Below are 15,276 nucleotides of genomic sequence, written 5' to 3' on the forward strand. Positions count from 1 at the left end.
AAATAAATGTTATTTTTATATATAATTATAAGATAAAATTTATCAGCTTAGTTTTGAAATAATTGAAATTTTGATTAACATTTGAAATAATTTAACTATAACTCTAATAGTAATTATTTTTCATTTCTTATTTTGAGCATCTAAATGATTACAATGGGCATAATTTTAATTGCTTATTAATTAGTGTTTACTTTACCATCTTCTAAAATTATGTTATTCCAAAATTAGATTATTGAAACGTTTCTCGCTTTTTCATAGAAAATGATATGCAATAATCGCGAACTTTTCTGATAACTAATATTTTTTAATTATAAAAACGTCGCAATATGGAGTGTTCAAGAATAAATGATGAGGTTTTAATCAAATTTTTATGAATAACACAAATTGAATATTGGTATAAATTTTTTTAATAATAATTTTTATGAATAACACAAATTGAATATTGGTATAAATTTTTTTAATAATAATCAACAACTCAAACAGTTTCGTCATTTATTCAGTAAATTTCAATATGTGCCCTATTAACAACATGACACATGTCGGAAAATTCAACACTCTTCAATTCCTACACTTGAGAACATTTGGTGTAATTCTCGCAATTATTTTTATAATTATTTTTGTGGGATGGCATAAATCTTTGATTTCCACACTGTACGCAACATTTTCACAAGAAAATTCGCCTAAAACATTGTTGGACAAAGATCACAAATTTGTGCTCGGTCAACCATAAGATTCAATTATCCAACGATTTGGTTTAAGCGAGTTTTCTTATAGGGACACGTGAAAAATGTTGTGTAATTAATATAAAATCAGAGATTTTTTTTTACACCATCTTAGAAATAGAATCATCGAAATATACTCGGACACTCTATATATATTGTAGAAAAATTTTAAAATACAACATAAAGTACTAACAATAAGTAACTAAGCCACTAAGTTATTAATGCGTTGCTTTCAATCAAACGTTAATTTAAAGAGAAAGAAATATATATTTATACATGAATTACTTTCTATAAATATATAAATACATGCTATCTTTACAATTATTTTGCAATTTTCAGAATAACATAGTATAGAAGACCTTTAGAAAAATAAGATAGAAATAATAATATTTTTTTAAGAAAATTATTTACTAAATAATGTCTTTTTAGAATATTATCTTTTCTCTTACTTTTATCATATATATTGCAGGAAACTCGAAGTGGTTATATCGTAAGCGCACGCATGTATGTATACACATATTTATAAAGGGTTGGATAATATGTAAAATAAAGAGAAAGATTGTCATTAAAAAAGTATATTTGTTCTTCAAGTCTTTTTGAGATGAAGACAATGATTATGAAAATAGCCTTGCCGACTTTATAATTCTAAAATTTATAGTTTATTTAGTTTTTTTATTAATGTAAAAAAATATTATAATTAAATTTAGATAAACTACTAAGATAAAAATAATGTTAAATGTGAATATGATAATGTTATTAACATGAAAATTGTCATTGTGATTTTAAACATAATTTAATTTGAAAATAGGACCAAAGCTTATTTTCATTATTTTTTTTAAGTGAAATTTTTGTTTTACACAAATTTTATTTTATTAAGCATACAAAACTTTATTACTATTTTTATTCTAAAATAATAATTATTTATTAAGGTAAACATAACTTCATATAAAAGAGATTAATTTATAAAAGACATCCCAACAACTGTGTTAAATAAAGCATATGATTTATTCTTTATTAATATTCTTTATTAATATAAAGAGGCGAGTCTAACAGATGGAAAAAAAGATGCCTCTTCTCATGTAATATTTATAACTATAACAGAATAGTCACATATGAATTTGTATTATATGAATTTATAACAAACATAAGTGAGTTTGACATATTTAAAATATCCGAGGATCCGTGATATTAATATATTACATCGATAGATGTAATATATTAATAAAATTGCTGATATTTCATATCCGCTACGTCTCATTAATATACTAATTAAAGTTCATGCTGGTCTCAATCTCTTGTTTACGATGACGAATATCAAGTATACGTAGGTCTTCTTCCTATACTCGATCGATTCTTTTAATTTTAACAGGAACTAATTAACACTTGCTAGACTGCTTTCCTTTGTTATAAGGTAATCTGCTCCGATACTTGTAGGGCGTGATAGACGTAATGAACTGCGTCATAGGGCACTTTATCATTCACGGTCTCGCGGACAAAGTAACAGTTAGCGGTACATGATTACACAGAATAAATAGATATTGCTTGAATATACAGAATTAAAGGGATAAAACTTTTCTTTAAACATCGATATACGAGAGCAATTCAATAAATAAAGTGACAAGATATTCTATATGCGTGCGGTTGATAATGTTACCTTATTTATTGAATTACTCTAGTAGAAAATGTTTGTAGGCGATATGTTTTAATATTAATATACTATTTTTACTATAAATGTAATTAACAATGCCATTTAAAACAGAATATTGCCATTGATGTGTGCAAGAGTAATGTATTTATATCTTATTAAAAATTTGCGTCTGTATACAGTCGATTTGCCTCGAAACAACTATACTGCCATAGAAATGAATTGATATTTGAAACTAATTTCTTAATAGCATTTTCAAGTGAAGCAAGTTTGATCGCTGAGAACGATTAAACCCAATTCATCATAAATATATTTTCAACTAAAAATGAGTTTTAAATTTGATTTTAAATACATAAATAATATAAGGTATATCCCATTTGATGCCATCTTTGCTTTAAAGCTTAAGATTCTTTGCCTTGATTAATCAATCAAACGTTTTAAAGTATTTCATTGATTAGTCTAATAAGCCAAGTATCCCTAGTAACTTAAAATGGTTTATGATGTCATTAATCGTTCTTAGGACAATCAAATTTGTTTGGTTTAAAAACGCTATAATAAATTATTCGTTGGACATAATAATCTAAATCTTGACGAAAATAGTTAAGATTGCATGTTGAAAGGTATCTCTCAATAAAGAATATTGTGCGGAGTGATTTAAAACAATATTTATATAAATATTATTGCTTATAAATATTAATATTTATAAAATTATTAATATGCTATAAATGTAAAATAGAAAAAGAGTTATGTATAGAAAAATTATTTAATTAATACTTAAATATAAGTAAACAGCGAATTTTTATGTTTCTTATATCAAATTGTCTGCGAAACTACACGAATCTCACGAACAACTTGTCTGATTTTAGGGCTCGGCGGATTCGAACTACTCGCAGCCGAGCTCAGATCTCTCGCTGGACGAGGAGAAGGAAAGCTTGCGACGCGAGAAGGAGAGGCAGGCCCTCAATCAGCTCGAAAAAGCCAGAGTAAGTTCATTGATCCTCCGCGTGTTCCAGTTTGCTTCGTTTCTTTACAGCTGCGTTTTATCTTTCTTTCTTTTTTTTCTTCTTTCACGCGCTGAATCATTGCATATCGATTGAGCGGATGTAACTTATCATCCGTCGTATTTCATCATAAACATCGAGAATTTGCATGAAAAGCGACAGAGTTGGATGCGTCTCCGACGAAATGCAATGTCACAAGATAGGGAAAAATAAAAGTAAAACGCGGCTCACAGTGAAGTGCCAATCAAACGCTTCGCGGAACTTCTTTTCGCGCTTATACTCCAATCATGAAGAAAAATTTATGGAAAAATATGATCCGATCTGAGAGCCTTAGATGCGGCAATAATATCGATACTCATCGAAAGATGTTTTATGAAAGAGAAATACGTGGAAAATATTTGACGAAATATTTTTACATTTTTTGAACTATTTTACATTTTTTGAATTAAATTTTTACAAAAACAAATATAAAAGAAAAGTAAATGAAATAATTACAAATATTATCTTGTTAAAAAATACTCTTAATTAAGATTTAATTATGAGTGTAAAATGAAATATTTATTTGGATGATTTAATTATGAGTTTAAAATAAAATATTTATTTAGAATGTAACATTATAACTTATATTTGACGTTACTATATTTATTTGCATTTGATTGTGCTTTATTACACAATTTCAAAGACTTTAATCTTCGCAATTTTTCGGCTGAATATTTTCAAATAAAGTATGTAAGAAATATTAGTAATTATGGAGAAAGTCATACTTCATCGATTTTATCGCCTCTTAAATATGAGTAGAAAGGGATGCTCTGAGTAATTTGCAAAAATTAAAGAGTTCAGAAAATATAACAAGTTAAAATTTGACAGTAAGATATATATAAGGTGTATATCATAATAATTTGTTATTTTTGACAAAAAAAAGTTTATTTACTTGTGACCTTTACGAGCTGTGACCTTTTCGCTATAATTACCAACATTTTTTTATACGTTTTATATTTGGAAATATTCAGTCGATTTATTAAACTGCGAAGACTAAAGTTTTTGAAATTAATGAAAATAGCAAAATTAAATGCAAACAAAATTAGGAAATATAGGAACATTAAATGTGAGAATCTGATCGGCTCAGTCTTCTCCGGCTTAGAAATGAACGGATATTGATTGGCGGGAGACGACCTTCGAGGGATAGTTCGTCGCAATAAAAATGAAAAGCTCTTCGCCTCGTCGTAATAGTCTTTTATTCTTTATTGAAGAGACGACGTTGTCACTGGCAATGCGTCCACGCATAAGCTGACAATGTGTCGATCGGCCGTGAAGCTCGCCGACGCGACGCGACGCGATGTAGTGAGCTTTTATTTTCCACTTCATACAAGCGATATAGCTATCCGTATTTGTGTACATATCGCGATATAGAAACTGCACCGTGACCCGATAGAAAAGTCGATAACACGGGAAAGGGGGCGATGATACGTAACTAAACGTGGTGGTACGCGACGACACCGCGTTGTTTGCCATCGACGTTGATAATCATAGCCCGGCTTTTCCCTCCCCCCTCCCGCGCGACCTGAGTAATCGCAGAAGGATTACATTATAAAGTAGATACTTCCAAAAAATCACGCTAACGTGAAATTGGTTTAATTCAACAAAATATATTGTTTTTTTTTTCTTTATACGTGTCTTTATATGTGTCACGAGATTTGGCAAGAGAACAAAAATTTCAAATGTTGATATAAAACAAAATACTGCGATATTAATAAAGCGAATGTAATGTAAAATGCATTCGCAAATTTTTCATACAATTTTCAATTTGCATTTTAGTCAAAGCCGGTAGCGTTTGCAGTGCGGACCAACGTGAGCTATGACGGATCCGTCGACGATGATTCACCCGTCCACGGCTCCGCCGTCAGCTTTGACGTCCGCGACTTTCTTCACATCAAGGTAAAAGTATATGTTTGCTTATAGCGAATTCGGATGATTCTACTAGTGCTAGTATATATTAGAGATTATTGTACAAATTTACAATATAAACTATTATTATTATTATTTATATTGAAAAATAATAGCTCTTTAATATTAATTATACCGGGTTTTTTTGAACACTTGCATGAAATTTATCATATCTCATAAATTTTTTCATATTAAATTCAGGATTTTGAAAAAAATTCAGTTAAATATATTAAAAATTAATATTTATGTAAATGATTATAATGCAAATTTTGATACTTTTTTATTAGTTATAATTTCTTATTGTGACGTGTTACAAGTTGCACGTACGACAGCAAGCTTCAAATCAAGCTTGAGATTTGTACTTTACATATAAACTGCAGAAAACTTTATGCCAAAAAGATTTTAAAGAAAAAACTGGGTTATACGTCATTGTCAGTTAAATATGCTAGAAAGGACGATTTTGTTACTTTTGCATCAGTAATAACTTCGGATTGCTGCATGTAGCTACGACAACTTAAAGTGATGCTTGAGATTTGTACTTTACATATTAAATGCGAATAATGTTATGCAAAAAAGATTTTTTGAAATAAATAAATGTTTAGACTCAAATCGATGGATCTCGGTTGCCGGCGATGTAAGTATCCATTTTTTTCAAAAAATCTTTTTGACATAATAATTTTCGCATTTTATATAAAGTACAAGTCTCAAAATGCTTGTCGGACAGTGTTATTTTCCTTTTTTAATTACTTAGGCCAATATAAATTTGTGTGTGCTATTATACACAAATTTATATCGTACACCTTTGTGTGTACCAGTGCGCACAAGTGCAATTAAGAATTTATTGTTAGATTATTTTTGTGCTATATATTTTGAAATTATCTTCGCTGATGAACTGCGCATTCTTCCAGGAGAAGTACGACAACAACTGGTGGATTGGCAGGCTCGTGAAAGAGAACTGTGACGTGGGTTTCATCCCGTCGCCGGCGAAGCTGGAGGCCTTAAGGTTACAGGCGAGCGCCGCGCGTGGTACGAAAGGCCTGTACTCGACACGAGGAGGGTCTTCAGGGAACCTTGGCGAGAGTGGTATGCCCTCACGTGGTTCCACACCACCTACGCCAGGTATCCTAGCACGTCCTTCTTTCTTTCCCCCCAAAATTCACGATGTACTCAATTCGATGTATCTGATCGGAAACTTTCTCAGCTTGATCCTCGACAGTGTATTACAGGCGGACGGATTATTGCTACAGGCCGGTAGTAAAAAAAATGTGACGAATAACGTTCGCTTGATATTCTAAGTATCCCACTATTTCAGATACACAAACACCAGCTTTCAGCGCTTATATATCGCCCCGTTTAACATTTTAAATCGAAGCAATTTCTGCGTAGTCCGCAAGTGAATGAAATTACTCGCACGAATCATGTTTAATATTATAACATTTAAATATAAAATTTTTTTAATATTTTACAATTTGTCAGAAATTTTGACACTAAATAATATTTCTAACAATTATTTGTTGACACGTAACTATCAAATTGGCAATGAGAGCCATACGCGGATGTTAATGCGTAAATATCACATCCGCGTATGGCTCTCATTGCTAATTTGATTTAGTTACGTGTTTGTAAATATTGGAGCCTTATTTATTCGAATTATTTGTTGAAAAATGTGTAACGTCCTACACAGGCACGTCAGTGCCTTTGTCATTATCAATGATAAATTTCGCTTAATTTTACTTGTGATGTTACTTCTCTGTTTACAAATATACCCATTGAGAGTGCATTAGATAGCCAGGAGATGGAATCACATTTCAAATAATTGTGACATCCCTAAGCGGAATTCGGCTGTCAGTTTTGTTTTAAGCTCTACATTTTTTATATTCAATGGGATTATATACAAACTTATGGTACTCCCCTAGGCTCTCCCTTATCCCTCATCATTGAGGATAATATATTACAAGATTTAGAGAGGAAAACCCTTGAAACATGAAAATTCGTTGCCTTCTTTTATTTTAGATAACATAGCTCTTGCTATTTCTTCTGACTTGATAAATCATATTATTATTTATTTTTTAGACATTATGTTTTAGACATTTTTTATTTTTTCCACTCTCGATTATAATTTATAATAAAAGTTAATAAAAGGAAAAATAATAGATTAAACTTTTTTGACATCACTATAATTTTAAAAAATAATTATATAATGAGTGATTTCATAAAATAATGTTCTCAGGCAGATATCTTAATTTTTTATTTCCACATTTAGCTTGTCAAAAAAGAGGCTTGATAGTCAGTCTTTTTATTGTAACACCCTGAGTTACGTTCCAAGAATATCGAGTTGACCATTAAAATTTTAATAAACAAACTGAATTTTATTTTTCAATGTTTTCACCAACGTTTTAAAGCATTATTTATTAACAACTTTAAAGATTATTTACTTTATACAAAGAAAAATACTATTAAACACAGCGAAAAAAACATCTCTTTACTTTACTTTATTGTATAATTCTTTATTACTAAACAATTTACTAATATTATCAAAGATTTCAATGTGATATGGCTTATTTTAGTCTTAATAAATTACGTAACATATCAAAGTTTATGAAGACACCACTCCTCTAAATCTGTGTGCAATAATGTTGTATATAGATTAATTGCATAAACTGCGATGCATTCTATGCAGAGCAGACTAAAAGCTAGTTATTTACTAGGATTTCTGAATCGTAGTCATATAAAAAAAAAATAAATAAAAAACACGAGAAATCATTCCGTTATAACTGACCACAGATTAGAATTCAATCATGAATTTAATTGGAATGAAATTGATATTCTAGATAGGGAATCTATTTTTTATAAACATTTAATTTCAGAGATGTTGTAAATATGTATAAAAATACAAAAAATTGCTTTAAATTTACAAACAAATACAGAGAATAGTTTAAATGATACTTATATAATTGTAATCTACAAATTGCCAGAATTCTGAATATCAAGCATATCCGATATATAAAAATACATTTATAATTATTATACTTTTTTAAATTGTTTTATCTTGTCGGAAAGTTTCGTTTGTCGATTTCTTATCATTACCTGAGTATTTCTTTACGGTAACTATCGAACGAATATTTAGATACATGTAATTTTTGTATAATTTTGTACTTCTTCTCAACATCTATTCATCTGGTACTTTTAGTTATTTATTATATGTTCAATTTTGTAATTTACATTACTCCGACTTAATCAATTCTGGGAAGTATTAATATAAATGCTCTGTAGCATAATTGTTCACAGACAAAAATCACCATATACACTTCTACTAAAAAAAAACTTCTACATTTATCAACTAAGGAGGATTTGATACTGAATATACGTTTTTATGCACTTCTTAAAGATAAGGGTTTGACCAACTAATACAATGTTAACAAAATTTAAAGATGATTATAATATGTCCGTTCTTTTTTTGACAATTTCCATTGATTTTACAATTAATTTTACGTAAACGTTTATATGGTGAAAATGTTTGTGTTTTGTAGTTCTTTTTTATTATTTCGAATTGCGCTGAGGGTGATCTAAAAAGAGGAAATGTTCGTTATATATATGTTAAAAATTTTTAATATCATTAAGTAAGCGCTCCAACGATTGCGCTGACTCTTGTACGCTATTTTTTTAACTCAATTTTATTAAATGTAATATATTTCTTTTTCCTTGCGGTTTACACGGAGATGCGAGCTTCTTTATTTCTGCTCTCTCGCGGAAGAGATTGCTCACTGCTTCCTCTTCATTATATACACGCCCTAGTTAGTTTTTAATACATTGCTAAAATCATTAAGGTAAGTCCTTATTCATGCTACTCATAGCACATCTGCGATTTTTAGTGCTGCTGTAGCTAGCTGCTGATCTTTGATAGCCGCTACTATAAGCAAAAACACATAGCATAAATTAGTGAATTATATCTACGCTGCATCACATCAGTTGAATGCTTCTTGATAGCTTCTTTGAGAGAAAGAGGGACTTATCGTTCACGAGAGAATCAAACGAGATTTTGAATAACTGCAAACATATTCTTTTAACAGGTGACGACAGTGACAGTGTCGGCAACGTACGGCCCGGCAAAGCGACCCTGACGACACCACCTGCTAAGGAGAAACGGAAGAACTTCTTCAAGAAGCCGGTAAACATTCAGCGGATCAGACTGTCGCGATTATCTAACGCACCATGCACATATTGCTTCTTGAGCTTTTACACTTGAGCTTAAATGCTGTACGCACACTGACGTGATGTTCAACGATGCATCATGCGTAATAATGAATATCACACTGTGATGTTAGAAAATCTAAAAATTCGACAACCGTAGGTTTGTTCGTTTCGATATTGTTTACTCTCTGCTTTAGAATAGTTTATTTAATTCTTTTTATTTAACACACCATTTTTACACAATGAAGATAATTGCATCTAGTAGACGCACGATGCATCAGATTCTCTCACACTTGTTAGGCATCCAACTAATCCTGTCTAATATTCCTATCTAATTGCTTGACTTTGCAACTTTATATTGTATCCATATTGAAACGTTTTGTCTTTAGTATTATTTTATAACATTGTTAGATATTTATTCTTTAGCGAAAACAGTTATATTGGATAAGAAACATAACTTCACTGGATGCAGATAAATTTGAAGTTATAACGATAGCATTAAAAATTCGATTAATTATTAAATATATTTTTGTATAAAAGATGTTTCTCTAACAAATAAGACAAATTTGCCAGTCAATGCCAAAAAATATTACATCTTTCTCAAATTCTATAAGCATATGTTTGTTTATATTTTGAAATCATGAATACAGTTCTAAAAATATCATTCAAGTATTTTCAGTCCGATTAATCTTTTTACAACATATCATATTTAAATCACTTATTGTTAGTATATAATTTTATTACACATTAAATTATTTTTATTATCCGAATTACCAGAAAATGCGAAACATGCATGTATTTTCTTCTCATAGCACATTACATCATATATTGTGTCAATACACATAACACGTTAATGCAGATAACGACTGGTAAATATTCTATCATGTACATTTTAACACTCTGCTTTCTTAAACTGAATTAATGAAGATATCACTGATTAAAGCAGTGACAAAATTTCGCCGAAAATTAATAAGTATTTTCCTGATTTTCAATGAAAATATAAGAGAGATTTTATTGAAAGACCACTAACTGATTCTTCTTATTGTCAGCAAGTAATTTCACCGTTTGCAGTGCTATAACTGAAATCACTGCTTATCAGTAATAAATATAGTACATTGATTCTTTTTAAGAAAGTGTTAATCAATTTTTTTTCACCACGCGTACAGCGTTCAACGATCATCTTTGTCCGGAGCCGCGCATCGTGATGAAAATTGTTCACCGCCGTAGGATAGAATTTAGCTAATGCGATTAAGAGGCCTTAATTAATACCTTAGTTCAATATAGTAGTTACTAACATACTGCTTGGCCAAAGTACCTTCTGCTCGAGGAGGATATTTCATAAGCGGGCGTTCAAGGAAGAACTTTGGCCGTGCAGGAGGTCGCATGTGTCAAATTGACATGGCCATTAACTGATTTCAATGTTTCAATGTTGCATACCGTGCTCACACGCAGTCCTACGTAAGTGAGACTATCCTGGGGCCGATACCGGCGAACGGGGCTCGTCTTGATTGGCCGGACTGATCGTTTTCTCGAATTTTCAGGAAACGACGACCCCCTACGACGTGGTACCATCTATGAGGCCCGTGGTGTTGGTCGGACCGTCGCTAAAGGGTTACCAAGTGACAGATATGATGCAGAAGGCGCTCTTCGATTTCCTTAAACATCGCTTCGAAGGCAGGTCTGTCTCGATTCTTTAGATTCATCTCTATTAATTTCAAACAGGAACTAATCCTCTTTTTACATTTCTGCACAATAAATAAAAATAGCTGTTAATTCTAGCAAACTACTTTTTATTATATTAGTATATTAGTAAGACAAAACAGACGTTCTGTTTGTCATTAATTCTCTCTCTCTATCGCTCAGTTTTATATAACCCAGTTTAAATAAAAAAAAAAAAAAAAAAAAAAAATACTAGCATGCTATGCATACTAAACATGTCGTATAAATTTTTAAGCATTAAAAAATTAATATTTAACTTGTATTTCTTTTATATTATTAATTGCATAAAAATTGTTGATTATTACAGAATTATTATCACGAGGGTAATGGCAGATATTTCGTTAGCAAAAAGATCCTTGCTGAACAATCCGACTAAAAGAGCAATCATGGAACGATCAACCAGCAGGAGCAGCTGTTTAGCGGAAGTTCAGCAAGAGATCGAAAGGATCTTTGAACTTGCTAGAACTCTGCAGGTTTGTAAAAGGATATTTTAAAGCAATATTTTTGTACAAAATTTTTCTATCTTATTATATTAGATGTAATAAAATTAATCCATTTCGAATAAGTCAATCAATCAAGTTTAATGTACGCTTTCAGCTAGTTGTTTTGGACTGCGATACCATAAACCATCCGTCGCAGTTGGCGAAGACCAGCCTGGCGCCCACGATTGTCTATTTAAAAATTTCTTCGCCGAAAGTTCTGCAGAGGCTGATTAAAACCCGAGGAAAGTCGCAGATACGTCACCTCAGTGTGCAGATGGTGGCCGCGGAAAAACTGGCGCAATGTCCGCCAGATATGTTCGACGTCATCCTGGATGAAAATCAATTAGAGGAGGCGTGCGATCACGTGGCCGAGTATCTGGAAGCATATTGGAGGGCGACGCATCCGCCAGATTTTACCTCGGTGCCACGCGCCGTGCCTGCACCTGACGCACCGACGGATACATACACGCAACGCGTGCCATCAGGTATCATGATTATTTCACAGAGATCAGGGAAAGATTATTCATCGGTTATAAATCATTTTTTTTTAAATTCTAGACTGCCAAATATGTATTTCATATATCTCAGTTTAATAGTTTAAGGCAATCGATTTCCACGATTCTCTCGACGTTAATAATTTAAATTATAAAAGCGAAATATTCGTCTTTCAAAAAGATGATAATAAATACAGAAAATTTCTAATAGATCAAAAATGTTTTTGTTTTCGAACAAAATATCTATTTTGAGATAATAGAAAGATTTTAAATAGCAGATGTGCGAGGGCAGAGATATACTCGCAAGCCAATACTTCGGTCATTCGATAATAGTTCTGTGGAAATTGTCCAAGATTGTCAAGCAACATAGGAAATAATGTAAAACTGACGGTGATTTATCATGATATATCGCTTTTGGCAGTGACACATAGTACGAATTGACGCGTAATACGTCGATTGACGTTTTTGGCACTGCCGACCGGAAATAGGGCTCGTCTATGAACATATTTGGCAATGCACATAGTTAGTTAGTGACCGAAATATTGACTTCGTCGAAATTATGTATTATGTTATTCAGAAAAAATAATTTTTAAGACGTTAATTATTTCGTATTCTCTATCTCGTAGTATTTAATATAATATAAGCCATTCTTTTTCATTTTGATTGTTTCGTGATGTCCTCTTTCAACATCCTGATTTTCGCTCGTGCCTTTTAACCTACTCAAAAATTTAACAAGACCCAATTTCGCCACTAACACTCGATACTTTCTTCTTGTCCTCTCAGGTGCCCCTCATGAGCCTTATTATCATCGAAGAGGTAAAACCAATATTTTCCTCGAGCATGTATCTCTGCATACATACACTTTACCTCTTGTTTTTATCTTTATCTAGCAAATGGATCGCTAATTTTGCATGTAGACGTATTACATAAATTCGTCTTAGATAATTGAGTCCCATCTTTACAAAAACCTGTTGAACATAGACGTTGCATCTTGTAAAAATTTATACATATCTTTATATATATTTTTTTTTTTTTTTTTTGTGTTATCGATATTGAATATTGCATATTCAAGAATTTTTATTATCTTACTGTTGCACGCTATTCGATACGCAAAATATAGCAATTCTTACACAATTGTTATATCGATGTTCCAGATTGTTGCGGTAGAAAAGTTATGTAACATTTTTCTGTTACATTATCTTTTATAATTTAAATTTCTCTTAATTATATAAGAGATAGTTAATTATTCGTTTGTTATGACAACTTAAATATGTCAGTAAATACGCATTTTTGCACAGACGATTATTATATAAAATCTTTTAAGTATGCACATGTAGAAAATTTTTATATTATTTATAATTTTATTTTAAACTTTTATTTATTATGTATTAATCTCTATACAAATCGTAGAGGATGTTTCTATCGGACAGGTGCTATTTAATAGTCTTCCAACTTTGTACTCTCAATTCTGTCTTAACTCGTCTCTTAAAAGAGTAACTCTGTGACAGCTAAAGTTGCCTCCGCATTTATCACATATTCGCTTATCATCGAATAAATATCATCTTATCCTGACATATATTTCTTTTCAGCGGCAATGTACGGATCGAACGTACGGATTGATACGAACTTGTATCCAGTGCAGTAAGACCGGGCGCGTTTATCTCTCTGTTAGTGCGGACAATTCTACGTTTCGTTTTTATTTGTGCACACTCGCTCGTCTAACCTTTTTCGTACAGTTACCAGAAAATTTCATTTCCCCTATAATTAATTTAATATATTTAATAATTATTAAATACATGCTTATCTTAATATAATTTTTAATTGCAACTTATTTCGTATTTAAAGTACATTGTACTTTATTATTAAAATCATAAATGAATTTAATTCAAATAAATTTCAATCTAAGCATGAGAGAATACGTGAATACAAATTCTCATATAATTTTCAATGATTTTTTTTTAGATATATAGTTATTGTCCGAAAATGAATGGTAAGGTTTCAATCGATTTTTATATAAATAATACAAACTAAATATTGGTATAATTTTTTTTTAGTAATAATCAGCAACTCAACACAATTTTATTACCTATTCAGCAAATTTCGATATGTGCTCCATTAAATATTCAGTTTATGTTATTTATAAAAATCAAGTGAAACCATTTATTCTTGGACATGTATATATGAAATTCTTTAAAACTTTTAAAAATAGAAAATTTGCAAGCGTAGAATTTATTGTAATATTTTTTTCATAAATATTGCGTACAATGGAACCTATTGTTTTTCATTTTAAAGTTCATTCTTTGTGTTTTATGGAAATCATAAATGCTCGAAAAAAGTTGCAAAAGCGCGTGCTTTCAAGTCAACGCCAAATTAACGCCAAAGCTATTGCGCGATTGCGCGAGGCAGAGAGCCAATGATAGCTATACTCCATTTGCGAGTTCTCTCTTATTTATCTCTTTCGCGATCATACTCATCATCAATTTCTAAATTCTCTACGTTGCAGTAACAAAGATTAATGTGCAAACAAAGTCTGCCAGAATTGTTTTATCTGCGAGGATGCTGCAAATGGCACGCGCAGACTATAGGCCCTGTTATTATCAGCAACGAGCTCTGACTCCGATGTTCTCTTTGTTTACGTATAAAAGTGGAGGCGGTGGCTGCAACGGGAATCATCCGAAAACAGAGCCAATACAGCTATGGTCGTGGTGACCAAGAGAGCAAGAAACAGTCGAGTTAAGAAGGTCCGAACGTACCTATTGTTGTGCGGTCGCTTCTACTTCCTCCTTCCATCGCGCGGATGCGATTTTATGCGGCCGAGAGTTTTTTACACACTGTCCCGTGAATATTAATTCCGGGTGTGGATGAGATTGAGAGAGTTAGAGACTGTGTAATAGGGATACCTTTGTGAGGGCGCGCGTAGTAAGTACAGATGGGTTTGGTGCATGGGCCCGGAAACACGGAAACGACCCGATTTTATCTCTCTCGAGCAGAGAAAATGATTTATGCTCCCTCTATCACGTTATATTCCTTTGTATGCAGTGGGGTAACTAAGTTCGCTATGCAGAGAACAATCAAAGG

At 31.5% G+C, this 15,276-nt stretch overlaps 1 protein-coding gene across 4 annotated transcripts in view; it reads left to right on the forward strand.

The window, feature by feature from the left end:
• The window catches only part of LOC140668988 (voltage-dependent L-type calcium channel subunit beta-2-like), a 35,101-nt gene that overhangs the window by 8,938 nt on the left and 10,887 nt on the right, over window positions 1-15,276 (forward strand). For 3 of the 4 annotated variants that reach the window (XM_072898376.1, XM_072898366.1, XM_072898386.1), the window contains 8 exons: window positions 3,234-3,350; window positions 5,184-5,303; window positions 6,221-6,431; window positions 9,383-9,480; window positions 11,045-11,181; window positions 11,530-11,695; window positions 11,820-12,189; window positions 12,982-13,014. In XM_072898376.1, coding sequence (XP_072754477.1) covers window positions 3,234-3,350; window positions 5,184-5,303; window positions 6,221-6,431; window positions 9,383-9,480; window positions 11,045-11,181; window positions 11,530-11,695; window positions 11,820-12,189; window positions 12,982-13,014 — 1,252 coding nt within the window. The remainder of the gene's footprint in view (window positions 1-3,233; window positions 3,351-5,183; window positions 5,304-6,220; window positions 6,432-9,382; window positions 9,481-11,044; window positions 11,182-11,529; window positions 11,696-11,819; window positions 12,190-12,981; window positions 13,015-15,276) is intronic. The other variant, XM_072898395.1, reaches the window with a different exon arrangement.

Source organism: Anoplolepis gracilipes, chromosome 1 (assembly GCF_047496725.1).
Source record: "Anoplolepis gracilipes chromosome 1, ASM4749672v1, whole genome shotgun sequence".
Classification (NCBI taxonomy): Eukaryota; Metazoa; Arthropoda; class Insecta; order Hymenoptera; family Formicidae; genus Anoplolepis; species Anoplolepis gracilipes.